General features: G+C 40.9%; 1 protein-coding gene across 1 annotated transcript in view; it reads right to left on the bottom strand.

The window, feature by feature from the left end:
- Positions 1 to 18,135: 18,135 nt before the first annotated feature.
- MYRFL (myelin regulatory factor like) overlaps positions 18,136 to 26,184 on the bottom strand; it is a 167,849-nt gene continuing 159,800 nt past the window's right edge. The window contains exons 20-25 of the mRNA XM_056130686.1: positions 25,494 to 25,556; positions 24,839 to 24,926; positions 20,369 to 20,443; positions 18,842 to 18,962; positions 18,446 to 18,520; positions 18,136 to 18,320 (exon numbers count right to left, since the gene is read on the bottom strand). Of these exons, the coding sequence (XP_055986661.1) occupies positions 18,234 to 18,320; positions 18,446 to 18,520; positions 18,842 to 18,962; positions 20,369 to 20,443; positions 24,839 to 24,926; positions 25,494 to 25,556 (509 nt within the window). The 3' untranslated portion in view covers positions 18,136 to 18,233. The remainder of the gene's footprint in view (positions 18,321 to 18,445; positions 18,521 to 18,841; positions 18,963 to 20,368; positions 20,444 to 24,838; positions 24,927 to 25,493; positions 25,557 to 26,184) is intronic.

The raw sequence follows: 26,184 nt of genomic DNA on the forward strand, positions 1-26,184 counted from the left end.
TAAAAGGCATAGTTGTTAAGGGACTACACCCTTAAATGGTCACCAGTGACCATAAATTTGTGTTGTTGGTGAAGAGGAAAACAAAGTAGTAAAATATCACTGCTGCTCTTGGTTCGTGAAGTTGGGAAACAGCCCCTGGGGAGTCTCTTGAATTCCTTTCTTGAATTCATTTGCTCTTAGTTGTTTAATTGCATATACCTGGCTTTACACAAGTAATAAAAGACTTTTATTTCTCTGTGCTGATCCCTTCGTTATACACCAGTTCCCTTACCTGAAACTTGAACATGGGTGAGAGCTTCTCCAAACAACAATGCTACAACTCAGAGACCAGAAGGTCTCTGAAGAGAAAAGCTTTCAGAGCTGGTGGAAATGGAGGACTGCTTGATATTGGCAAGAGGGTCAGCTGCAAACTTTTGTCCCCACCCTACCTCTTCCTCCTGTCCAGGGTGACCATATTCCTTACTTGGGTAAGAAATGTCAACACCACTGACTTCAACAGTTAATTGTGCTGATTCTATTTGGGGGAAGGTGGAGAGGGGTTCTGCCATTCCCAGGAGCTACTCTGAACTCTACACAGGGGTGTGTGTATATCACACCATGAGATGCACAGTTACAAAACTGTTTATGACAAGGTGTCATTCACACAATGTTCTAACACTCCATCAGTGTACATTTCCCACCACCAAGATTCCCAGTTTCCTTTCTGCCACATACTTCCACAAGACTGTCTCTATAGCAGGCATTTTTTTTTTTTTGCTTTTTGGGTCACACCTGGCGATGCACAGGGGTTACTCCTGGCTCTGCACTCAGGAATTACTCCTGGCGGTGCTCAGGGGACCATATGGGATGCTGGGAATTGAACCCGGGTTGGCCGCGTGCAAGGCAAACACCCCACCCACTGTGCTATCGCTCCAGCTCCTATGGCAGGCATTTTTGCTCTTGTGCTCTCTCTCTCTCTCTCTCTCTCTCTCTCTCTCTCTCTCTCTCGCTCTCGCTCTCTCTCTCTCCTCTCCTTCCCCCTCCGTTTGGGCAATACAGACACTGAGAGGTTATCATGTTTGTTCTGTTACCAGCTTTCAGCACTCAGTTCTTATCCAGAGTGATCATTTCCAACTCTCTTTGTCATAGTGGTTTTCTTCTCTATCCCAACTGCCTTCTCCCCCAGCACCTGAAGCAGGCTTCCAACCATGGATCAATCCTCCTGTCCCTTGTTTCTACTGTCCTTGGCCATTAGTCTCATATTATGTGTTTTTATATCCCACAAATGAGTGCAATCATTCTATGTCTTTCCCTCTCCTGCTGTGCTCATTCTAAAACTACCAATCTTTGGGTGGGGCTAGAAGCTTCTTTCTGGGTAAAGCAACATCAAGTACTGGGCGTTAAGAGCATGGCTATTTATCTGTCAGACACAGACACCCCTACAGCTCAACACATGCTTGTTGCCTTTCAGTGCTTCTCTGTGACAGGAAGACAAATGAGGGAAAAGACATGTGGTGACTATTGTGTTTAATGTTGCTCATGGAACTGTTTAAAATAGCAGAGAACTGTGACAGACCCTGAGTGGCATTGAATGTGGTGAACATACACTACTCATATCTAATAGCAGGGAACAGAAATCAGAGCTTTTCCCTAGGGACCATTTCTACTACATCCTCTCTCATAGCATTAGTCTGCTCGTCAACTACTAGTGTCTACTATATAGCAAAATATCGTAATATACTGCTAATGGATGTTGAAATAGCTGAAGTGTTTGGGTTTCTGTGGCTCTAGACTAGAAACAAGGACATTAGTTGGATTGGTAATAATGCTATGCACCTTTATGTACTGAGCATTATGTACTGAGCACTATTGTGAATTAAGTATGTTAGTGTATTTCCAAGTCTTCTGCTTTCCCTCCCAAACCTGTGATTGCTTGTCAATTTCTATCTTGTACTCTTCTTATTCTCACTTTGCTTAATTATTATCGATGGGAAGATGTTTAGTGCCTTTTGAGGGGTCAGTGTTCGGGGCTACTCCAGCTCCGTACCTGAAGGTTGTCCCCAGCAGTGCTCAGGAGACCATGTGGGACTAACGGATCCAATCAGTGTTAGACACAAGCCAGGCAAATTGCCTTCACCCCTATGCTGTCTCTTAGACCACAGTGTTTAAACTTGCATTTCTATTCTACATGTACTGCCACTATTACTTCTCAAAGATCAGTTGTCTAGGTATATACCAAATTGGAGCCTCTAAACATCCGTGGGAAGCCTGCATTTATAATTCAAATATGAGAAACCATGAATCTCATGCCTACCCATGTGTTGGGTGACAGGAGTATCAACGGGCATGCATCTAATAAGATACAAGGACAGGAAGACATGCCACTGTGCTGCTGAGTCACTAATGTCCTTTGAGGTCTCAAAAGGGCCTAATTCACATGGCCAGATGGAAAGTTTTTCGTTTGCAACTCAAGCCAATTGCATGTAATTACAATATGACTATGTTGGGACATCTACTTTACCATATAAGCATACAATTCAGTTAGCAGTAAAAGCAGGGAAGGTGGGGACAAAGCACTTAAGAAGAGTCTGGGAAGACAGGGAGTTGGCAACCCTCAGTGCAAGTCTGGAGCAGGGCCTGCCGGGGGGGGGGGGGGGGGGGTGTGTCCAGAGTGTCTTCAGAGCAAGTGTGCGCAGGAGTCTTCTCTGAAGATGGCACCAGGAGCGTGCATATGGAATTACAGAAGATGTCTCAAATGGGGCTCAATTTCATGCCCAAATTTCTGCCATAGTTTTAAGCTGTGTAATCAGGACCGCTTGTGACTCCTAACAGAGGCAGAGCTCCCCACATAGCCACATTCACATCTGTTCTGGCGTCTTGGGTGTCTGCTTCTCAGGGTCTTAACAAGTGGTTTCTGTTGATGGAGCACAAAGTTCCCACCATTGCACCAGTGGGACCTCACTTTAGCTTAGCACCCCTCCCCCCACATCTTTGCATGGGCAGGAATAGTTAAAAACTCAATACACATGATAGCTCCTGAAGAGCTGTCAGATAGCCAAAGTCTTCACTGATAACTTCCCTGAGTGATCTCATGAACCTAGGACTGGTGCACGTGGATGTCTGGTAAATGTGGGAGGGAAAGCAGATGACGTGGATTTGATGTAGGTCATATGTAGTCTGACCTGTGAAATCCCAGGCAGTTCTATCTCCCTTGCCAGACCTGCTTCTGAGGCGCTCAAATGGGCATGTGTCGGTACCTCCCAGGCTGGTCATAGGACTAAATGGCGTGACTGAGGGAAAGAATTGGAAAACTGAAGATTCATTACTCTACGGAAAGATAAACTTTATACTGAGATTGGCCACATCAACATAATGGAGGAGTTTGCTAGAAAAGCAGATTCTCAGGTCTCACCCAGACCTACTGGATCAGGATCTGCATTTCTACAGAATGCCCTGTTAATGGGTTGCACATTGAAATTTGAGAAGCCCTGCTTTAAGGCATTAAATAAATGCAGCCTGTTGTAATTTTGGATTTTGTTTTCCTTTCATATACTGCCAAATACAGCATGATCAAACAGAAAGCCCTGAACCTTCTGTACGTTTTGATTTCCCCCTCCCCTCGGTCCTGATGAATTGGTCATGGTGAGTTCTCCATAGGCTGCCACTCATATGAGTTTAAGCAGATTATTCCTAGGGAATTCCTTTTGCTCAGGGAAGGACCATTTGAAGATGACCTTGTTTTATACAATCCCTGGGCCCATCTTTTGGGTAGGAGAACCTAAAAATGCACATTTACAAAATGTACACTTACGAAAATGTATGTTTACAAAACTGTCTTGGTTCTGGGAAAGATTTTTAAGTTTGAAACCAAATATAAGTAGATGTTCAAATGAAGTTAGGGTGGATTTTAACCTTTCTTATTCAAAGCTATCAAGAATAACAGACAAAAACATCAATATAGGGGAGAACTCCTTGACATAATTTGTCTCCTAATAGAGTCCAGTTAAGGATGAGAGATTCACAAATACTTGTCAAACTGGGTTGAATATCCTATCAGCTTCCTGTTAAAAGAGCTTCAGTATAATTATAAAGCTGATGAGACACCGCTGAATAGAATGTGAGGACTCCATGGCCCCTGTATAGTGGTGGGCTTTAGTACACTACTACCCCCAAAACATGGCACCTTGCATATTAAATATTTTTGCTTGTTTTGGGGCCACATCCACTTCTGAGGGTGCTCAAGGGACTGTACAGGTTGCTAGGGATCCAACTTGGGTCAGAAGTGTGTAAAGCAATCTTCCTAATCACCTCTATCTCTCCAGTCTTGCATATTGAATATTTTAAGTGAAGAAATTTGAGCAGTAGCAAAATAGCACCTCTTCTTAATGGTCCTTCTCCTTTGCAATATGTCGTAGAACCCCATAAAGGTAATGGGGTTTTTACCCTTTATCTCTAAGAAAAAAGGACACCACTGAGAAGAATCTGAGGAAACTAGCCCCCCAGTTGACTACACTTACCTAATACTCCTCAACCTACTCTGTAGCTACTGTAGCCTCACCAATGTACCCCTGAAATATGCTAGGCTGTTACTAGAAATATCTATTTCTTTGGGTCTTCATTTCCTTATGAAGATTCTCTTGCTGTGGAAAATTTACACGAAGTAAATTTCTCTTCTTTTCTCCTGTTCATCAGCTTTCCTCAGTTTTATTCTCAGGCTCGGCCACAAACTCTAAAAGGTTAAGGAAAAAGAGTTTTTGGCTCCCTCACCCCAGCTTACTTCCATTCACCATATACGCACATAGATACTATCCTTCCTTCCTTTCATCATTGTTTCCTTTTCTCCATCTCCCATTTCCTCGGTCAAATATTAGCCCTGTAGACACAGGTACTTAAATAACCTGTCAAAATGTCATGATGGAAATAGAATGATTCCATTTGAAAAATCACTATTTACCAAAAATATCCTTTGCATTTCAAAAGTACTTCAAATAGAAGTCTTAAATATGGTAGGCTTAAAAAAAATTCTGTTCCAGAAAGTTTATGAGTTAGTCATGAATAAAAAACTCTGAAACATAAATAAAGTGTTGTGTGTGTGTATCCTAAATAATTGTGCATTTTTAAAAAACTTCAACAGCTAGAAGTGTGTGCTGTGGAGAAATAAGTGGGTCAGAGGAGAGAAGATTCTTTCCACTGGAGTTGATCCCAGTTGGGACTATCCTCAGGAGTAGCGCTATTCTGAGTTCTGTGTTTGTTTTTGCTCCTGCCACAAAAGAAAACAGAAGCGAGACTATTTCAAGGGCCATGACTGCCCTCTCTCTGAAAAGCTAGTGGCTAAGCATCAATTCACTGTGAAAGTCAGAGAGTTGCTCAGGGAAGGATTTGATCATCAAGATTCTCTGGAATATTTGGGAACACAGGAGCAGAGAGCAAGCCGTGAGTGTCCCAGAGGATGTGTATTTCCACAAAGGTCCCATATGCATTGCTGGTGCAGACTGTCTGAAGTTGCCATATACTCATATGCATGTATGGTCTTGTTATAAAGTATCTCGTCCAGGCCTCTGTAAGCCTGGAAGACTTAACCACAGATTTATAGTACATGCCTCAGAAACTCAGTCTTCTTTATTCTAGCCTTTGCTACCACATCCAACAGTCTTGGAGTGGAAAGAGGGAACTGAAGTCCATTAAAATAATAGCAAAATTGGCCCTAGCACTAAATGGTAGGGGCTCTAAGCCTGGGGCTTCCAGCACAGCACCTCCCACAGAGATTCTCTGCCCAAGGTGTTTGTCCCACTTCCAGAGACTAGATTAACCACATTTGGGTCATATGACCCAACCCCTGTTGCCAAGGGGATACAATATTTTCTTTGCTCAGGACTAGATTTTTCTTTGAAGTGAGAGAGTAGGATCAATCTCACCTGATTCATAGAGATTGAGAGCTGAAACAAGATTTGCCGAAAGAAAATCAGATGATGCTGTAACTGAAGGAGAAAAAGAAAGCCCGCTGTGGGGCTTTGTGCAAGATACTTCTAGTTCTTTCCATCATGAGCACCTGAGACTAAAATGACCTGTAAATTTTCTTTAAAAAGAACATCTCAGGGGCAAAAGAGATAGACAGAGATTAAGGTGCTTGCTTTGCTTACAGCCAACCTTGGCTCAATCCCCCGAACCTGCCAGGAGTGATTCCCCAGTGTAGAGCCAGAAGTAAGCCCTGAGCATCGCCAGATGTGACCCCCCCAAAAAAAAAAACAAAAAAGAAGAAGGAGGAGGGGGAAATAGAAGGAGGGGGGAGGAGGAGGAGGAGGAGGAGGAGGAGGAGGAGAAAAAGGAAGAAGAAGAAACATGTCCTTCTTTTCTTTTATTTTGTTTTGGGGCCACACCCACCTAGGCTCAGGGCTTACTCAGTGCCTAAAATCTACATAAAAGTTCTGGCCCTGTGCTCAGGGATCGATCACTTATGGGCTAGGGGACTGCATGTGGTGCTGGGGTTCTACTTGCTTTGGTCACATGCAAAGCAAGAAAGAGCCTTACATGTGGTGCTGAGCTCCAGCCCATCTCTCCCTTTCTAGAGGGCCAGAGTGACCAGAAGACCTGAGACGTCTCTCTCTACACTACAGAGAGACAGAGTGACATAGCGAATACAGCACCTATAAGTGCATCAGTCTCTGTCCTGAGGCTGAGCCCCACCTCCACCCCCACCCCAACTGTCTCTTGCCAATGCCTTGAGTCATTTCACTTTCCACCCACGTGTTTTGCTTTCCCTGCGATTCCCCCTGGATCTCCTGGGACAGCTGGCTTATGGAGTTGAGGGAAAGAAGCTGTGTCTTTCAGAAACAGCGGTGCCTCTTCTGTCAACGCTTGCAGAAGCGCTTGCTCAGGTGGGTGGGGGTGGCAGTGATTCACTTTGCAGCTCTTAGTGCACTTAAGCTCACATACTTTTTGATTTAAAAAAATTTAAAGCAAAGAACGCACATGCTATGTTTACCTTTTGCTGCTTTTTGAAAAAGAGCACAGAATTCAAAATCCACTCCCCTCCCTCCCCCCAGAAAAGCACCACCAGGACCACATCATTTATTACCACATCATCATTTGATAGCTCTTCCTGCTCTGCTCTCCTGGCTGGCTCTCTCCCCTCCTCCTCCTCTCCGGCCCGAGAAGCTGCTCCCCTGGGCTCCCACTGTCCAGTGTCAGTACCACAGTTGGGGCTGTTCGTCCTGGCTCAGGCTGATTCTGTGCGAGTGTCTAGGGGAAACCGGCTGGTCCCTCTGATGGTGAATGTTGCAAAAAGCCCAAGAATAGTAAACCACACTTCTCTTGGTTTCTAGCACTATATGAGTTGGTTCTCTACAAATTTTGAATGAGGGAATGAAAATGAACAAACCTCTACCAGACTTAGGTTGAATGCAGGAAAAGTCATTTATACCAAAATATTTTCTTAGTTGCAAAGGGGTCCTCTGTGAAATAACTGATTTCGCTCTGTGTGTGTGTGTGTGTGTGTGTGTGTGTGGAGCCTCCCAAGAAATGCTTAGGGTCCAAGGACCACTCCTAGATCCAAGTCAAACAGTACGATTCAACGCAAGGACCTGAGAAGGTGGGGATACTCTGCCCGGTGGTGCTGGAGGCCACCAGGGCCACCTTGGTAGTGCTTAAGAGGCCTCCTGGGCTATTTCTGGCCGTTCTGGGAGTCCAGACTGTGCTGGGGATTGAAGTTAGGGTCTTGCACAGGTAAAGGATATGCCCCAACCCTTTGAGCAGTGCACCCAGTCCTTGAGGATTTTTCTTAACAAAATCTTGATTGGTGGCTCTTCTGTTGATCACTTTAGAGACTTCTCCTGAGAACAAAAATATGGCCACATTGAAAGGAAATGTCTTCCAGTAGTTGTAGAGGAGGACAGGCCCAAACTCTTACCCCTGACTTTGGGAGAAAAGACACTCTGGCAGCCCAATTATTGTCAGAATGCATTGACTGCTTCGATACATTATGGAGCACTCAGTAAACACTTTACAATTAATCTGCACTTACTTTAGATACTCATGCCATTGTGCTGCATGGAATAAAACACAGTGACATCAATAGGGATGGTAAATAACGAATCAGAGCAGACTTGCAGGCTCTGGAATCTTCTAACAGACTATTTGATTTTCTGGTTTCTGCTGAATGTTGTTGAGGGCCATTTTAAATGTTCTTGGTAGAGAATAATAACATCCTATCATTCCAATGAGTAGCAATTAAAAATAAATCACTGTGCAAGAGAGGAATTTAATACTGTTTTAGAGTGCCCATTTGCTTAACTTCCTGGTAAATCAATGAGAAGAAAAAAGTTAATAAATGTTGTTTGGAACGATAGCACAGAGGGTAGGGCGACCCAGGTTTGATTCCTTCATCCTCCTGGGAGAGCCCGGAAAGCTACCAAGAATATCCTGCCTGCATGATAGAGCCTGGCAAGCTCCCAGTGGCGTATTTGATATGCCAAAAACAGTAACAACAAGTCTCACAATCAAGACGTTACTGGTGCCTGCTAGAGCAAATCGAAGAACAATGGGAGGACAGTGCTACAGTGCAGTGCAGAGCATCTAACATGTGCGAGGCTATCTGTTTTCCATGTGAAGAAAGTGGAAGGAAATGTGGGTAACTTACCTTAGCATGACTGGAATTAATTTTCAAACTGAGAATTTCCAAATTCTTATTTACTTCTTCAAAACAACATTATCCCAGAAACAATTCTTTGAAAATTTTTTTTATTTTGTATTATTGAATCACCGTGAGATACAGTTACAAGCTTTCATGTTTGAGTTTCAATCATACAATGATCAAACACCCGTCCCTCCACCAGTGCACATTCTCCACCACCAATGTCCCCAGTATACCTCCCCCTTTACAACCCTTCCCCCTGCCTCCATGGAAGACAATTTCTCCCATACTCTCGCTCTACTTTGGGGCATTATGATCTACAATACAGATAATGAGAGGTTATCATGTTTGGTCCTTTATCTATTTTCAGCACACATCTCCCATCCTGAATGATCTCTCCAACCATAATTGATTTAGTGATACTTTCTTTATTTCAGCTGCCTTCTCTCTCAGCTCATGAGACAGGCTTCCTGGCTGTCTCTGAACAATATTTCTGACCCTTGTGTCTACCGTCCTTGGATGTCTCATTATATTCCACAAATGAATGCAGTCATTCTGTCTGTCCCTCTTTTTCTGACTCATTTCTTAGCATGATACTCTCCATGACCATTCACTTATAAGCAAATTTTATGACTTCATCTCTTCTAACAGCTTCATAGTATTCCACTGTGTAGATGTACCAAAGTTTCTTTGAACAGTCTTCTGTTCTCAGGCACTTGCAATGAACATATAGTGCAGATATCATTTCTTCTGGGCTTTTTTTGCACCCTGGGATATATTCCCAGAAGTGGTATTGCGGGGTCATATGGAAGCTCAGTTTCTAGTTTTTGAAGGAATGTCCGTATTGTCTTCCAGAAAGGCTGGACCAGTCGGCATTCCCATTGACAGAGAAAGATCATCCCTTTTTCCCCACTTCCACACTAACATTGGTTGCTTCTGTTCTTTAGAATGTATGCCAGTCTCTGTGGTGTGATATGATATCTCATTGTTGTTTTGATTTACATTTCCCTGATGGCTAGCGATGGGGAGCATTTTTTCATGTGCCTTTTGGCCATTTGTATTTCTTTTTTGAGGAAGCTCCTGTTCATTTCTTTCCCCCATTTTTTGATGGGGTTGGAGGTCTTTTTCTTGTGCAGTTCTACTAATGTCTAGTATATCCTGGATATTAATCCCTTATCAGATGGGTATTGGGTAAATATTCTTTCCCATTCTGTGGGCACTCTCTGTATTTTGGTCACTCTTTCTTTTGAGGTGCAGAAGCTTCTTAGTTTGATGTAGTCCCATTTACTTATGTTTGTTTCCACTTGCTTGGCCAGTGGTGTTTCATCCTTAGAGATGTTTTTAGCTTCAATGCCATGAAGGGTTCTGCCTACATTTTCCTCCATGTACCTTATGGATTCATGTCTGATATTGAGGTCTTTAATCCACTTTGATCTGACTTTGATCTGACTTCTTGTGCCTGGCATTAGACAGAGGTCAGAGTTCTTTTTTTTTTTTCTTTTGCAGGTAGCTCTCCAGTTTTCCCAGCACCACTTGTTGAAGAGGCTTTCCTTGTTCCACTTCACATTTCTTGCTCCTTTGTCAAAGAGTAAGTGGTCATATATTTGAGAGTCTCTGACAGAATATTCAACTCTGTTCCATTGGCCTGCAGGTCTGTTTCTAGCCCAGTACCATGCTGATTTAATTACTACTGCTTTGTAGTACAGTTTGAAGTTGGGGAAGGTGATACCATCCATTTTCTTTTTCCCAAGGGTTGATTTAGCTATTCGTGAGGGTTTATTGTTCCATATGAATTTTAGGATTGTTTTATCTATTCCAGAAATCATTCTTAATGATCCTTATATTCATACAATACCTTCCACATTACAGAGGTTTCATATTAAATTTTTTAGTCATGAGAGGCAGAGCAAATATGGACTCAAAAATGTAAGCAGATAATGAAACTCAAAAAAGTTAAGTATCTGACAACAACAGCAAATTACTTTACCTGAACAAGGACAAAATTTTCTCACTTTGAGTGTAGTTTTCTGCTCAGTTATTCTGCATTTAAACAGAAGATCAGGGCTGGAGAAAGCTTAATGGCTGAGTGCATTCTCTGCCTACAGGAGACTCGGATTTGATCTCTGGCACAGCAGGATTCCAAGAGTGAGCATTGCTGAGAAAGCCCTGCCTGCCACCAGGTATTGCCCCAAAACAAAACAAACAAACAAACAACACAGAAAAAACAGGAGGTCAGATCGATGCAACTAAAAGTGGATTTAGAATTCAACTCTTGTGAAGACATCTTGCGAAGAGTCTTTCTTAAATATGATCTTATTTTATATTTGGATGGGACCATGAAAAATAAAAACGCTCGAAACTCTGATCCTTGGCAACTGTCCCTTCTTCCAATTATATACCTTTAGAACTGAGAGATACTTTCCCATGCACAGAATCCAGCCAAGAAAAGTTGGACTTGTATGCTGCATGCTGTTGCTAAGTTAGCGATCTCTGAAGCTGTGCTTCTACAAACTTGAAACAACCTCTCATCAAAAATGCACTAGGTTCTAAATCCTTGGGGGCTTCTTTAGTGCTCAACTGACTCTTTAGAATCAGACACAAAAATCTGTGACACATGTTCTTGACAAAATGAAAGCTAAACCACTTTCAGCTGTGCCAAATGTAGATTTTTTTTTCCTGAAGTATTGCTCCAAGAGGGGCTGCTGGCTTTCTGAAATGGACTGCTAAGCTTGGGCACCACATAAATGAGCATTATGCTGTGGCAAGAACCAAGATTCTATTCATCCTTTCCTCTGGTTCTCTCCATTCTATTTTATGACTATTTAAATGATTTAAAATATATACTCAAGGGGCTGGAGTGATAGCAGAGTGGGGAGGGCGTTTGCCTTGCACGCGGCTGACCTGGGTTTGATTCCCAGAATCCCATATGGTCCCCCAAGCACCGCCAGGGATAATTCCTGAGTGTATGAGCCAGAAGTAACCCCTGTGCATTGCCAGGTGTAACCCAAAAAGCAAAGCAATATATATATATATGTATATATATATATATATTCAAACCACTCAGAAGTCCTGGTGAATATAAACATCATTGACCAATATCATTATTATCATATTACCTCTGATAGTCTATATTTGAGTTGGTTGTGTCTTAGAAACTCCAAAGATCATGAGGAAATGAAAAAAGATTCCCCAAGGTAAGTGATGCAATATTATAAACTGAACAATCTCCCCTTCAAGTTCTCATGCAAAACTCCTAATCTAATATGCTATATTTTGTTGGGTTTTTTAGATGCACACCCAGTTGATGCCCAGGGCCTATTTCTGGCTCTGCACTCAGGAGTGACCCATGGCAGTGCTAGGGGACTATATGTGATGCTAGGATCCAGCTGGAGCCAGTTACATGCAAGGCTTACTCCCTGTACTATTGCTTCAACCCTCCAAACAATTAGGCTTATATAAGGTCGTGTTCCCAGAGCGAACAGATGCCATTGGGCTACACTAGCACGCGACAGGGACAAATGGAGACGTTACTGGCGCCCGCTCGAGCAAATCACCGACTAACGGGAAGTTGAATGATTAAGTGATAAGTGAAGGTCGTGGGGGTGGGGTCCTTTCTCTCCCCACCTCCCCACACCAGGAAAGGCCTTGTGAGGACATAATAAGAGGACAGGTATCTACATTACAGGGGAGAACCTTTGCCAGAGACTGAACCACCTTGATATTTGCCTTCTAATATTTCGAACTATGAGAAATAAATCCCTGTTAGTAACATCTTTAGTAAATAAAATATGTGCTGTAATGGAAAGGGATGAAATTCAGCACTGGGAAGGATTGTTCACGTCTTGCCCTTGCTTTTTGTCTAGTTTGGGTTACATCCAGCACATCCAGCTGAATTCAAGGATCACTCCTCTCATTGCTTGGGGACCAAATGCAGTGCCCAGGACTGAATCCAGGTTGGCTGCATGTAAGGCCTTACCTGCTATATTATCACTTGTGCCTTACCTGCTATATTATCACTCGTGCCAAGTCTTTTTATTATTTAATGGTTATGTGCCTCAGTTTTCTTAACTGTAGTATGAGGAAACATTAACAACTCCCCTCACTCCCAACTTCACAAATTTGTTGTGTTAATCTCTGAGAGAAGGTTTATGAAATTACTTTTAAAATTACAAACCAGTTTGCTTTTTTTTTTCCTCTTGAAGGAGTTTTATGATTCAAATAGTGTGTTTCTGGGAAACCACTGAAGTTGGATTCCAATTTACCACTAAAGTTGAAATCCAAAGTATAGGAAAACCAAAGTAAAGATGTAAAAAGAGGTCAGGTATAAGCTCTAAAAATAACATTTTTATTTTCAAAATGCTTGAGGGTTGAATACATGCTAATTATTTTAACTAAATTTTTATGGTTTGGTTGTTTGAAAAAACTGACAAAACTTTCAAAATCTTGTTTGAGTTTATTAGAACTCATTAAAAGTGTTTGTGGATTAGAAAAATAGCTCAAAGTGTTGAGCACACAATTTGCATTCAGCAGGCCCATGTGTGTTCATTTGATTTTTGGTTTGAAGCCACACCAGTAGTGATCAGGGCTTACTTCTGGCTCTGTGTTCACTCCTAGAGGGACTCAGGGGACAAGATATGGTACCAGAAACAGAATCTGTGCTGGCAGCATGCAAGGCAAGCTCTTACCTACTATACTATCCCTCCAGGACAAGGAGGTTCAGGTGTGATCCACACTTCTTTGCGATCCCTTAAGCACTGCCAGGTGCAATCCCTATTTCAGTCAGAAATAGCCCAAGCCTGCCAGATATAGCCCCAAACCCCAAAAGAAAAAAATCAAAAGATACTGTCATTCCAATTCTACTCGACTATAATTATTTTGTACTATTTATGTGATGATATTTTATGTTACATAGGGATGGAATTTTATGTTACAGAGGGGGTGAAATATACATAATATATACATGGAATATAATATATGCATGGAATATACATAATATATAAATATATAAAATATAAATATTTATATTTTATGTTACATAGGGAATGGAATTTTATGGGAAAACTGTGATATTTGGGGCCTAACTAAAATATTTGTCAGATACAAAATCTGACAAATATTTGGCAAAGTGGGGGGGATTAAGATACTTGCAATTATCTGAAGTAAATAAATAAGATACTTATTTTTCAGGCTTAAACTTATCCTGTTATCAAAAATAGCTTGTGATGAAAGCATGTGACATTTTAGCCCAGGTCTTATAGACTTTTTTCTGACTTTTGTAACAATAAATTTTAATCTCTTGAGCAAATCCAGATGTATAGAAAAATCACAAAGCTGGTAAGCAATCCTCATAGCCCGTTCTAGTCTCCCCTTTTACAAATATCTTAGCATTAACATGGCGTGTCTGAATAAATGAATAAATGTTGACACATTATTAGTAATTAAATTAAAGCACTAGTTTTTTCAGATTGCCTATGTTTATTTCTAGTCTCTTTTCTGTTCTCAGGTCCATTCAAGATAAGACATGACATTTAGTCACTGTGACTTCTTAAGTGCAGCTATGACCAATTCTCAGACTTTTCCTGTTTTTTGTGTTCTAGACAGTTGTGAGGGGCACAGATCAGGTGTTTTGTTGATTGTCCTTCCACTGTCTCAGGTATTCCACATGATTAGATTGGGGTGATGAGGCTGGAGGTTAAAGAGTCTAATAGACACTTTACTTCCCTAGAATTTAGCTGTTTTCCAGCTGAGAGTCGGATAATTCTCCCAACAGAAGAAAAAACCTTTTGGCTAAAACAGCATGGTATAGAGTGGACATCTCTCAACTGCAAAAATGTTGCAAATACACTCTTGCAGCAATTTAAATTAAATTAAATGCATTCAACTGCCATTTCGTTTCCTAACAAGTTGAACCATACCCAGACTACAACAGATGACCAAAGATGCGCTCAGGCCCCCAAGTCATTTCTGAAGACTTTCAACAATTTCCTGTAGAATAAAACACTGGTCGTTTGGGGGGTGGAATTTTATGGGAAAACAAATATTAGTTTTATAGAGATCCTATGGTGAACATTTCTAAACCACATTAGGTAGTTAAAATTCCCATATTCTGATCAAAAGTGATTAAATTAGAACATAGGATTTATGGCTGAAAAGAACTCTGAAAAGCATTCCTTTACGAGAGGAGTCAAATTAATGGAGTCTCTCCCACACCAATCACCTGGGATGCTATTTAAAAAAAAAAAAGAATTCTATCTATAGCTTCCACACCTAGGTCAGACTGGGACAGGCTGGTACTACAACTCAGAATCAAGCTTGAATCTGAACCCAAGAGACTGAAGGAGTCCTGGAAATTTTTCCCCAAGAATTAACTATTTATGAAAATTTCTATAAAAGCTCTGCTGAAAACAAGCTTCCCAATACAAAATTTAAAAAAATCATAAACATTATGTAACACATGAGCATGCATTCAACTGCCATTTAGTTTTCATTATGGATGAAATGCCTCAGTGTATTTGAGTTACTCAATCCCTTTCTAATCCCTCTGTAATCTTTACAATGAGTCTGATCTGTGCAGGTATAATAACAGCTCGTACTTATTTACTTAGAACCTACCTATGCTTGACACATTTTATATCATTTAATCCTATGTTGCAGATACTCACTATCTTTGTCCTTCCTGATATAGAAGGAAATTGAAGCTTAGACAAGTTATGCAATTTGCTTAAGGACATATAGATAAAGTCCACTGAAAGTGATGCAAAGTAAGTGCCTAATAGATCTAACTACTATTGTATCCAGAAGTATATTTTGAAATATTTTCTATGAAAGCAAGGACTGCATCTTTTCTTAATAGTTGGTGTCCTAGAATTTCCATCCACATGGTTCATATTTGGTAATATTTGAGAATAAGAAGAGGATAGATTGTTGCTACTAATGACTGTAAGGGAAAATAACCCAACTGTCTAATTTTATTGATTGAATATATTTATTGGTTTGGGGGCTATACCAGGTAGTGTTTGGTGACTACTCTTGGCTGTATACTTGGGATGTCTCCTGGGATCATCATTATTTAACCTGCTGAGCTATCTCCCCATTCCCCAATGATCTCGTTTTAATTGATTCACAGGCTAAATGTTTAGGGACCCTCAATTTTCACTGAAAAGCAGGAGCATCTCATCTCACAACAACAACCAGTTCTCACAGGCCAGCTGGATATTCTACAATTTTACTCAATTCTGGCACATTCTTCCTGGAGAGAGCATCAGATTCCACAGGTTAAGGCTCAGTCCCAAGCACTTCAGACCACCCAGTTAACAAGCCCAGGCTGGCCTCTTTGCTTCTGGTAGACTTGCCACCGATCTGAGATTCTCACAAACCTCTCCTTAGTTTCAATTCATTTGCTAGATGGACTCATAGAACCAGAATAATATTTATGTACCAGATTACTCACTTATTATAAAAGGAAGAGCCAACTACATCAGGCCAGGTGTGGGAAAAGGAAAAGGGTGCAACGCTTTGAACCTCGTGGTTGGGGTTTTTATGGAGGACTTATTACATAGGCACAATTGATTAAATCATTGGCCTCTGGTGATTGAACTTAGCCTCCAACCCCTCTTCCTTCCATGGAGGTCTCTGAGCATGGGACTGAAAGTTTCAACCTGTCAATTATAGGGCTGGTTTTCTTGGCACTCAGCCCATATCCTTAGTTGTTTCCAAAAATCAAATTGCCAACATAACAAAAGATACCTTTCTCTTGGCATTGAAGAGGTAGTACAGGAGATAGTACAGTGAGTAGGATGCTTGCCAGGCTTACATGAATAGGCCCTGAGCACTGCCGGGTGTGGCCCAAAACAAAACAAAATGAAAGATATCTTTCTCTCAGCACTTACAAACTCTTAAAAAGCACTTGAAGGGTTTTAGGAGTTTAAAAGAGTGGACAAAGAGCACAGTAATATATTTTTTATTATAAATTATGAACCACAATAAAAGTCAGAGGAATCGGCCAACCATCAGTACTATTACCTGGAACTACAGTGGCTTGCATCTCTGTCTTCTAAGATTTAGTGTAACATTAGAAACTTGGGGTAATCTAAAAAGTCAGCAGATCAAGAGATGACTGCTGCTTTAAAAAAAAGTCACTTGTTGCTCACAAGTTCCAAGAGGAGGGGACAATGCCATGTCTAGGAGGTCACATGGGAAAACCCCAGGGTTGGTCAGGAGGCAGCAGGAGAGGGAAGAACTGAGAACAAGAGCCTTTGTGGCGGTTTCTGCATGGAACAGGCAAGGCAGGGTAAACAGGTTTGGATTGACTGTTTCAGTAAGCTCTGTGCCCTAAGGACTTCCTCTTTTTATCTGGTCCCTGGTCCCTGGGTGATTAGGAATGGTGGGTAATGTGAGAACCTGATAAAGAAGGCAGAGTGGGTATAGCCTCTGGCTTTGATTTGTTTTTGAAAATCACTCAAGGGTGAGTGAGTGGGCCATTACCTTTTAAGAACTAACTTGGAGAGGTAGAATCCTTCCAGGTCTGACAGGCAGAAGATGATAAAACATCAAATTCAGGGCCCAGGATGGAAGGAAAATACAGGAAATAAGGTACATACCTTGCATAAGGCTTCAACCCCTAGCACCACATATGAACTTCCAAGCACTTCCAAGAGTGATTTCTAAACACAGAGCCAGGAGTAACCACTGTCTGTGGGTCAACACTCCCTTTGTTCCCCTGTGCCCACCCCACCCCCCCCCCAACCCCCGGGTCTCCTTCCCATCAGAATTCAGAATTTAGAAAAGACAAGCAGATTTCTGGCCGGTCTAAGTTGGGAAATCTACCCCTCAAGTGGAATTTAATTTGGTTGTAAACAATGGAGATGGACTTTCGTGCCCTGTAAAAGAAACCCACATCTGAAGTGGGAGAGCAAAAAACAAAATAGACCCAAAAAAGTAGTAACAATTGGAAGCTCAAATAAAGCTCCCTGAGCCTCCATTGTCTGGCCTACCTTAAAGACCAGTCACAGATAAGACTTTAAAGGACATTTCTAACTACACAGGAAGCTTAGTATCAATAAGCATGGTAAAGCAAGTTGCAACTGTTTCTCTGTATGAGATTTCTAGCGTATGTAACATAGGAATGTGCTGTGCACACACAGCTAATAATAGTTTACCTAAATGCGATTTCAGCACCAGGCACCATCCTTTTCTCCCCATATTACACATTCTCAAAAATCTAGTTTAGTGCAACCAAGTTGACAGGGCAAAATGTGCCATTTTTTCCCCCTCAAAGGTTTTGAAGTGTTTTAAGGCAAAGTAAAGCTAAACCTGCTTATTTTGGCCTCACAGCTTCCTTTACACAGTATGCAGTATTTTCAACTTCACCTGAGCCATTTATTTACTCCAGAAAATGCTTTCTTCAGATACATGGCAAAATCAAACTCCACATTAGCTCAGGTTTCAGCGAACGCTTTATTCTCCTCATTCATTTCTCAAAACTGTTAGGAAATGAAGCCTCAAAAAGTCCATCGGCACGAAATGTGACTGTTTCACTAAAAGAAGAAAGAACTTGCGAGATGTTACCACGAACGAAACTTCTTAGTATTTCCTTTGGTAAAGTCTCTAGCCAAACTTGAATAATTTAGGCACAGCGTCGATAGAAGTAAAAGAAGTAATCTGTAAAGAATATCCCAGCAAAATAAGGATCTGTTGAACAGTCCGCTAAATCCTGTCAGAATAGGAAGGAAAAGAGAGTGATTAATGTAAGGATGGACTGTCATTTAAGTGTTTTCGTTCTTCATTCAATCATTCCTTTCTTTCTTTCTCACTGAAAAGGGAAATATAAAAGCTTACCGGGGCAGCAACACGGAAGTGGTAGGCACTATCAAAGAAAGGGGCCACAGCAAGGTTCCATATGTGCTGATACCCCTAAACAGCAAAAGAGAGATCCACTTCATAACCACATCTATTATCCCAAGGGAAGAGTGTAAGGGCTGAGACAGCGCTTCCTGGACTAGGAGGGGTAACTGGGACAATGGCTTTTGGTAGGAGTCACAGCTTCTCAAAGACACACAGTGGAGGCTGAGCAAATCCCTGTGACCAGGGACGGCCAGGCTAGGAGAAATCTCTGACCTGGGGCTGCAGCTTCCTCTGAGCAGGGGATGAGAAGCTGTGAGACATACTAATACCAGACACGTTTCTTTTAGAATAGGGATATCATACTGAGGATCCGGAAATGATGGTGGTTACCTGTGTCATCATTTGGGAGACTTCTTGGTGGCTTTGCATCCCTTTGGCTTCCCTTTTACTATGAAAGCATATATTTCCACGGGTGAATTTGCACTGGAAGACTATCAATGGCTCTGTTGTGCTTCAAGAGACAAAGAAAAGAAGAGGCCAATGGAGAAGCGGTTCCCAGCTCCTTACTAGGCTATGCACCTTGACAAGAAGGGAATCTGACGGGAATTTGACAAAAAAAAAAAAAAAGCAGCTCCAATGGAAACGTGACAAGAAGAGGGTCTAATGTTTACTTGAAAATTGACTCAAATTTCCAAATATGCATTTTATTATGCAATGCTTGCTGATGGCAGCCTGCTGGCTCATATCTGATTGTCATGGAAAGAATGTCAGTCCCAGATAACAACTGTTATGGATAGACTGTGTTCACCAGATTCCCCACCCCACCCCCTCTATCACCCTATTAGAGGAGAATAATAGCTTACAACTGATTTTTGAGTGGAGTGGGTCACAAATCTGAAAGTACTGTCATGATTGAAGGTATTTGATGAGTAGATTAGAGTTTCGTGACTTGGGGGAAAGATGATCATAATAAAAACCACTATGGGCGCTGATCATGTGCCAAAAGGGATCTCTAGCCCTACATATTTCCTCTCATCAGGGAGGCCGTGATGGCTAACGAGACAGGCTGAATTAAAAGGCCAGCTCTACCATGCACTGACTAGTTTCAAGACAGTTTTGTTTTTGTTTTTGTTTTTGTTTTTTTTGCCTTCTAACTTGTGTTCTCATCTGAAAAGGACACAATAGGGAATAAAAATTGACAACCTCAGAAAACTGTTGTGATGATTATTTAAAACCCAATATTAAAATGTTCAATATCTGGCTTATAGTCTATGCTCAGCAAACGGTAGGTATTCACTTCACTGTTACTAACTGTGATTCCCACCACAGCTGTGCCTACCATAATACAGTAAACTTCGTTTACGATGAATAAATGGCAGCTCAAAGAAGATAAGTATTTTCCCCCAAGATCATAGAATTAGTAAGAAATGATCAAAATTTGAATTCTCTTTTGGTGTGCTGAATTCCAAATTCAGACTCCCTTTCTCCCTCTGCTTGCATCTCCACACTCACCCCTGGGAAAGTGTGTGCTGTCTGCACTGGCATTGCTGCCAAGAACTCACAAAGAAATACATGATCCACCCTTCAGTGTGGGTTCATAGGAGGCTGCACACTTGTTCCAGCTTCATTTACAAGGACACACCCAGGGCAGTTCTGCAGTTGGTGAGGAGCAAGTGCAAGATCATTTCTACTTTGCAGATGTGCGTGTCTCTTAGTGTCACTTCATTCCACGAGAGTCTAGATGATTCCAGCTTTGTTATGAAAACCAGTTTTGCTGGCCTAACTCTCAACCCAGCCATCACTCGTTTGGACTGATAGCTTTCCACATCCTAACTTATTATCAAATTGTGAACTAAATTCACACTGACTGTTCAAATAATGATAAAAATGCACTTGTTTTTAAAACTATGCACTTACTTGATTTCCAGAGAGAATTTGACATTGGTGGGTGTGTACTTATTAACAGGAATGTTATAATTGTAATGTCCAGACCTAATTATAGAAAAAAAATAAAATCACAAGTTAAAATGTGCAAGAAAGACCTCAAAGGCATTTTGTTGCTCATTATGTACATCAACTTGGAAAATTCTGCATCAATAAATACAGTAAATCAAGTTTAACAGAGTAGAGTTTTATGTTTGTCAGAGACAAACCTATCAAATTTCAGAGTGATCTCTTTCCAGTCTTATAAATAAAATATACCACAAATATTTATACTTTTTTATATAATATACAGACAAAATGATTAGAAAGTCAAATTCCAAACTAAAAGCAGAGAACAAAAGCACAGGAAATGACTTTAGTTCTCCATAAGGACATTTAGATTTCAGAAGACAAATAAGGCAAAGGCCTTTAACAATTCTTCTGGAAAGAAGTGTGGGACATAATAAATACCAGGTCTTCTATTGTAAAGCACTCCTTTAAGCAACATTATCAGGAACTACTTTGCAGTTTACAAATATAAGTCTACAACTGTACCTCATGGTGTTTCACTAATAAAAATTTTATAAAAAAATAAATAAAAAAAAGAATTCGAAGCAACTAAAATTATTATAGTCCTAATTACCATTTGGTAATAGAGAACATTGTCAGACAGTAATGTTTATTGTTCTCCTTAAGAAGGATAGTTGGGGTGCAGGGGAAAGTGTCTTTGATTCATATTATGACATAAAAAGTCCAGCAAAAAGATAAACTGAGGCTGGAGAGACAGAACAGCAGGCAGAGAGCACTTGCCTTCTACATAGCCAACCAGGATTCAACCCAATATTCTATATGCTTCCCCCGAACCCAGCCCACCCACCATCAGGAATGATTCCTGAATACACAGCCACAAATAAACCCAGAACACCATTGGGTGTGACCTCAAAAACAAACAAACAATCAAAAAAACAAATAAAAAACAAAAAGAACAAATGAATCCAATACAAATTCTCCTATGACTTACTCATCTCTTGATGGGTTACCCATCTCTTGATGATTACAGAGAAACCAGATTAATGAGAAAAAGAGTCAGTCCACATTAGGTTCTCTTTAATGAACATTCTATCAAGTTGATGAAATATGAAAGCAAAAAGAAAGAAAATTGAGGGGCCAGAGCAATAGCACAGCCGGTAGGGCATTTGTCTTACACAAGGTTAGTCCCAGACTCCTGGAACCCAACCTGGTTCCCTGAGACTGACAGGAGGAATTCCTGAGTTCAGAGCAAGGAGTCAGCCCTGAATACAGCCAGGTATGGCACAAAAACAAACAAACAAACAAACAGGTTAAAAGAAAGATAAAAATGCTGTCAGGAGAACTTTGTTGAATTGAAAGAAGCTAAAAGTAATAAAATTCACTTTCTACTATCTTTATGCCTCCAAAATCAACATGTTTCACTACAATCCTATGCAGTAATTTCCCCATCTTGGTGATGAGAATCACAAAGACAAAATGAATAAACATCCTTTGGAAGTTCTAGAATTTGAACTTGAATTAACCTGCTTGTCTTTGAACTTGAATCAACCTGTTTGTCTTAATCATGTCACTCTACCACATGAATTAATGTCAGTTTCTGGCTTGTTCAAGCTCTGAACAGCAGGAAGACAAATTACAAATCAAAAGCAAGTAATACCTACTTTATAGGCATTGTGTGAGAATTCAACGAGACAATGAGTATAAGATAGAAAGCAAATTATAATGTTCCTACAGGTTATATTTTAAATGCAGCAACATCAACTTGATGCCCAAGTTGTATTGGGTTGAAAAAGATGTGAAATGCTCACGGCTGCTCTCCACGCACTCGGGTTGAGTCTCACCCACCAATGAAATCATAGAAAACCCAGGCACGTGGGACTTGTGACTGAAAACTCTGGGTTTAATGGACCTTGGAATCAGTGACCTTCGCCCACCTCCCCCTATTTCCTACAACTTGGCAGTCACACCCACAAGCCACCTCTGTCTGGTGCCAGATAATCTCATCAATGGCCACGATCCAGAGATTCATTGTCCTTCTCTCAGAAGAGAGCATAAAACGACTCGCCATAGCCATGCCACCGGACTCCATGCCAGACTGTTTCATTGGGGCACCCCAGAGGGTGCAGGTCAGGCCCCTTCCCACCTCAAGGGACCCAACCCCAACAACCAAAAACCTCCAGAACTCAACTGGTGCCCTGGTCACGGCCCCTCTCCACATGCTCAGGCTGAGCCTTACCCACGAGTGAATCTATCCCTGGACATCTTATCTGTTACACCACTTACATTCTAAGAGTGGTGCACCACATTTGATGGGTTTAAAGTAGAAGTCAAATAATCTTAGAGAGAAATATATTTTATAGATATATAGATATACAAATATCGGTATCTCTCAATATATAAGCACACAAGGCTCAACCTTCAAAACATGTCAGTGATCGCTTATAATAGGGCTTAATGGCCCCTGGGTGAAATACAACAATCCATGCACTTTTCTCTAAGGAAACGTTTCTGGAGCATTTTCAGAAGTTTATTCATAACAAACAATACAAAATAAATTATTTTAGTTCTGCCTTAGGGCAAGGGTTGGGGTTTAGGATGGAGACATCCAAAATATGGTGGTGGGAAGGTGTAATGGTGGTGGGATTGGTGTTCAAATATTAAATGTAATCAAATATTGTGAACTATTTTATAAACTGTCACTGTCCTCCCGTTGTTCATCGATTTGCTCGAGCGGGCCCAGTAACGTCTCTATTGTGACAATTGTTACTGTGTTTGGCATATCGAATACATCACGGGGTAGCTTGCCAGGCTTTGCCGTGTGGGCAAGATACTCTTGATAGCTTGCCAGCCTCTCCGAGAGGGGCAGAGGAATTGAACTTGGGTAGGCCATGTTGGCCGCTTGCAAGGCAAACACCCTACCCTCTGTGCTATCGCTCCAGCCCACTTTATAAAAATAAAATTAAATTTGAAAATTAATAAAAAAGAAAAAAAAAGATGTGAAGTCTGAGAATCCAGACTTGACACCTATTCAAACTATAGAGCCAAGTAAATGTCTATTAATCAAATAAAAGAAAGATAGGATAAATTAAAATAAGGGCCATAGAGAGAGTACAGTGAGTAGGGTGTTTACTTGGCATATGCAACCCAGGGCAGTCCTTGGCATGCACCACATATGGCCCTGAGCCCCACAAGAGTTGATTCCTTAGCCCAAAGCCACGACAAAACCCTAAGCACCACCTATGTAGTTTAAAACCCAAAATAACATAGAGAAAAAGAAGTGCTCATTCTCAGTGTCTACAATGTGCATATTGTGTTTCCTACAAGTCCTTGGACTATGTATTCTGAAAGCATCCACGCCTTAGTGCTGGTGATATGGCATACACTTGAGACAAGTACTGCTTATAATTTTGGCAGTGCCTACATTTTCCCCTCTTAAGCTGAAAAAGTGAAGATAAACTTGATTTTTGCAGCAATCAAACTAGGGACATCCTTGTCAGTAAAATAAGCAAATATCAGTTCACATAACTTGGAGTCACTAGTAATAATATTTTTCTTGTCTATAAAATTTACTAGAAGCTCAATGTCTGTGGTACGTGCTCTCAGAAGGATACCTAAGCCCTGGAAGTCATCCACATGCCCCAAAGCCATCACCCAGTTAAAAAACTTAACTCCAGCTGTATTACCCCATTAAAAATTTTGAATTTCCTGGAGTGCATGGCCTCTTATCAACATTGATAAACCAGGAGTAGCACATCAGATTGAATGGGAAGTAATGTAGAAGGCAACCAATCTCGATTAACAAAATATAAACACAGAAAGCTTAACCTGTAGCAACAGTTTAGTAATCTCTTATACTAGGGCTTAATGTCTTCATGGTGAGATAGAATTTTCACTAACTTTCTTCTAAGGAAACATTTTTGATCATTCTTTAGGAAATTATTTATATCAAGCAATATTAAATAAATTATTGAGAGCCTTCTATGGAGGCAAGCTTAATGGGTGATTGGGAAAAGTGGAGATGATGGTGGGGGGAAGATGCAATGTTGGTGGGACTGGTATTGGTATATTAAATGTCTGTAACAAAACATCATGAGCAGTTTTGTAAACCACAATGTTTATATAGTGTAAGGGGGGGAATAGTCACTGTGTCCCCACCCCCGCCCCTATCCCCCACCACCTTAAGCTTCTTTTGCTTTGGACCTATTAAAAAGTATAGGAGTTGGGAGTCATGATGGCCAGGGTTTAATAACACTTGTTAGTAGCAACTTTTTATAATTCATCCATCCTCCATGTAACAAATGTGTTTTCATTTAAGGAGCATTGTAACACACGTTGGCTTTAACACATGGCTTTAGCTATTTAGCTAGTATCAAAAACTCTGAGCACTAGGAAAATTCCATGAACAACTGGAGTGTTATGGCGAAGCTTACCTACCCACACTGGAGACTTCTACTGCAATACCGGGCATCTATTATCTGCTGGATTTCCATAATCTGAATAGAACTGATGGTTGTATCAATCCCTGAATTGAGAAAAAAATGGAGATGATTAAAGAATATTGGTCCTCTAGTAGATTCCTTAAATGGAAGAACACAAAAGAGTTTCCTAGATAAATGGATTTCATTTGCATTCAAATTGAAAACTAGAAGAAGACTTTTTTTTTTTGATGCAGTTAATGTTAAGAAAACCAATCAAGTCTCTAGGCCCCTATCACATCCAAAAGAAATTTGGGAGCATTATACACCTACTATATTGAAATGTATTTAAAATGTAGAGTGCAGTGTAAAATTAAATCTGGTTAGTAACACTTTAAAATATGAGAAAACAATCAAAGACATATTCAGGAGATAAGAAGAGGGCAGGGAGTCCAGATCAATTATTAAAATTCATGGAAATCAACCACACCTTCCCTGGTGGTTGGCAATCATTTTAATGCCTCCTTAAAGGTAATACTGTCATCAATCATAAAACTGTGACCCTGCAAGTTGCAGTCCTAGGCCCTCCTCTGCCCTCCAGTAATGATTTACAGTCTCTCCTCACTCTATGGTTCCACAAAGCCCAAAAAAGAATCACTTAAGTGTGGACTTACAGTCACTCCCCCAATCAGGGCTGGTGAGTGTACTTCTTGCCAGGAATGATGTATTTCTCTCTTCTGAAGAAGAAAAAAATATTGTCAGTATTTAATTCTTGGCCAGGATGCAAATACACTCAATGATGACCTAGTTTTGTCCATTGAATGTTTCCCCACCCCACCATTTCTCTCTCACCCTTGACCCATTCAATACCTACCCATTTCTTATTGCTCTAGTGAATTCTCACTCTTCTAGAATCTCTCTGTTTGTATTTTAAATTCTTACATACAATGAAGCCTTCACCTCTTAAAATGACTGTGTTTAGGGCCAGGGCCTACAACAGGGGAATGAAGCAAAAATAAGGTGCGAGGGCAGCACCTAAGCCTTATCTGAGTAGTATCTCTAGATATTAGATACCCCCAAAGTGAAGGGCATGACTCTGAAGAGGAAAAGCCAAGGATACCTAAAGCATGGGCTGGAGTGATAGCACAGCAGGTAGGGCATTTTCCTTGCACCTGGCCAATCCTCAGGATTCCATATGGTCCCCTGATCCCTACCTGGAGTGATTACTGAGCACAGAGCCAGGAGGAAGCACTGAACATTGCAAAGTATGGCCCCCAAACAATCAAATCAACAACATGACAACAACAACAAAAATCAGAACTGCAAGGTCACAAATTTCTGTTCTTGGACTCACCCAGGATTCAG

The sequence above is a fragment of the Sorex fumeus genome, unplaced genomic scaffold, assembly GCF_029834395.1.
Source record: "Sorex fumeus unplaced genomic scaffold, SorFum_2.1 ptg000081l, whole genome shotgun sequence".
Classification (NCBI taxonomy): Eukaryota; Metazoa; Chordata; class Mammalia; order Eulipotyphla; family Soricidae; genus Sorex; species Sorex fumeus.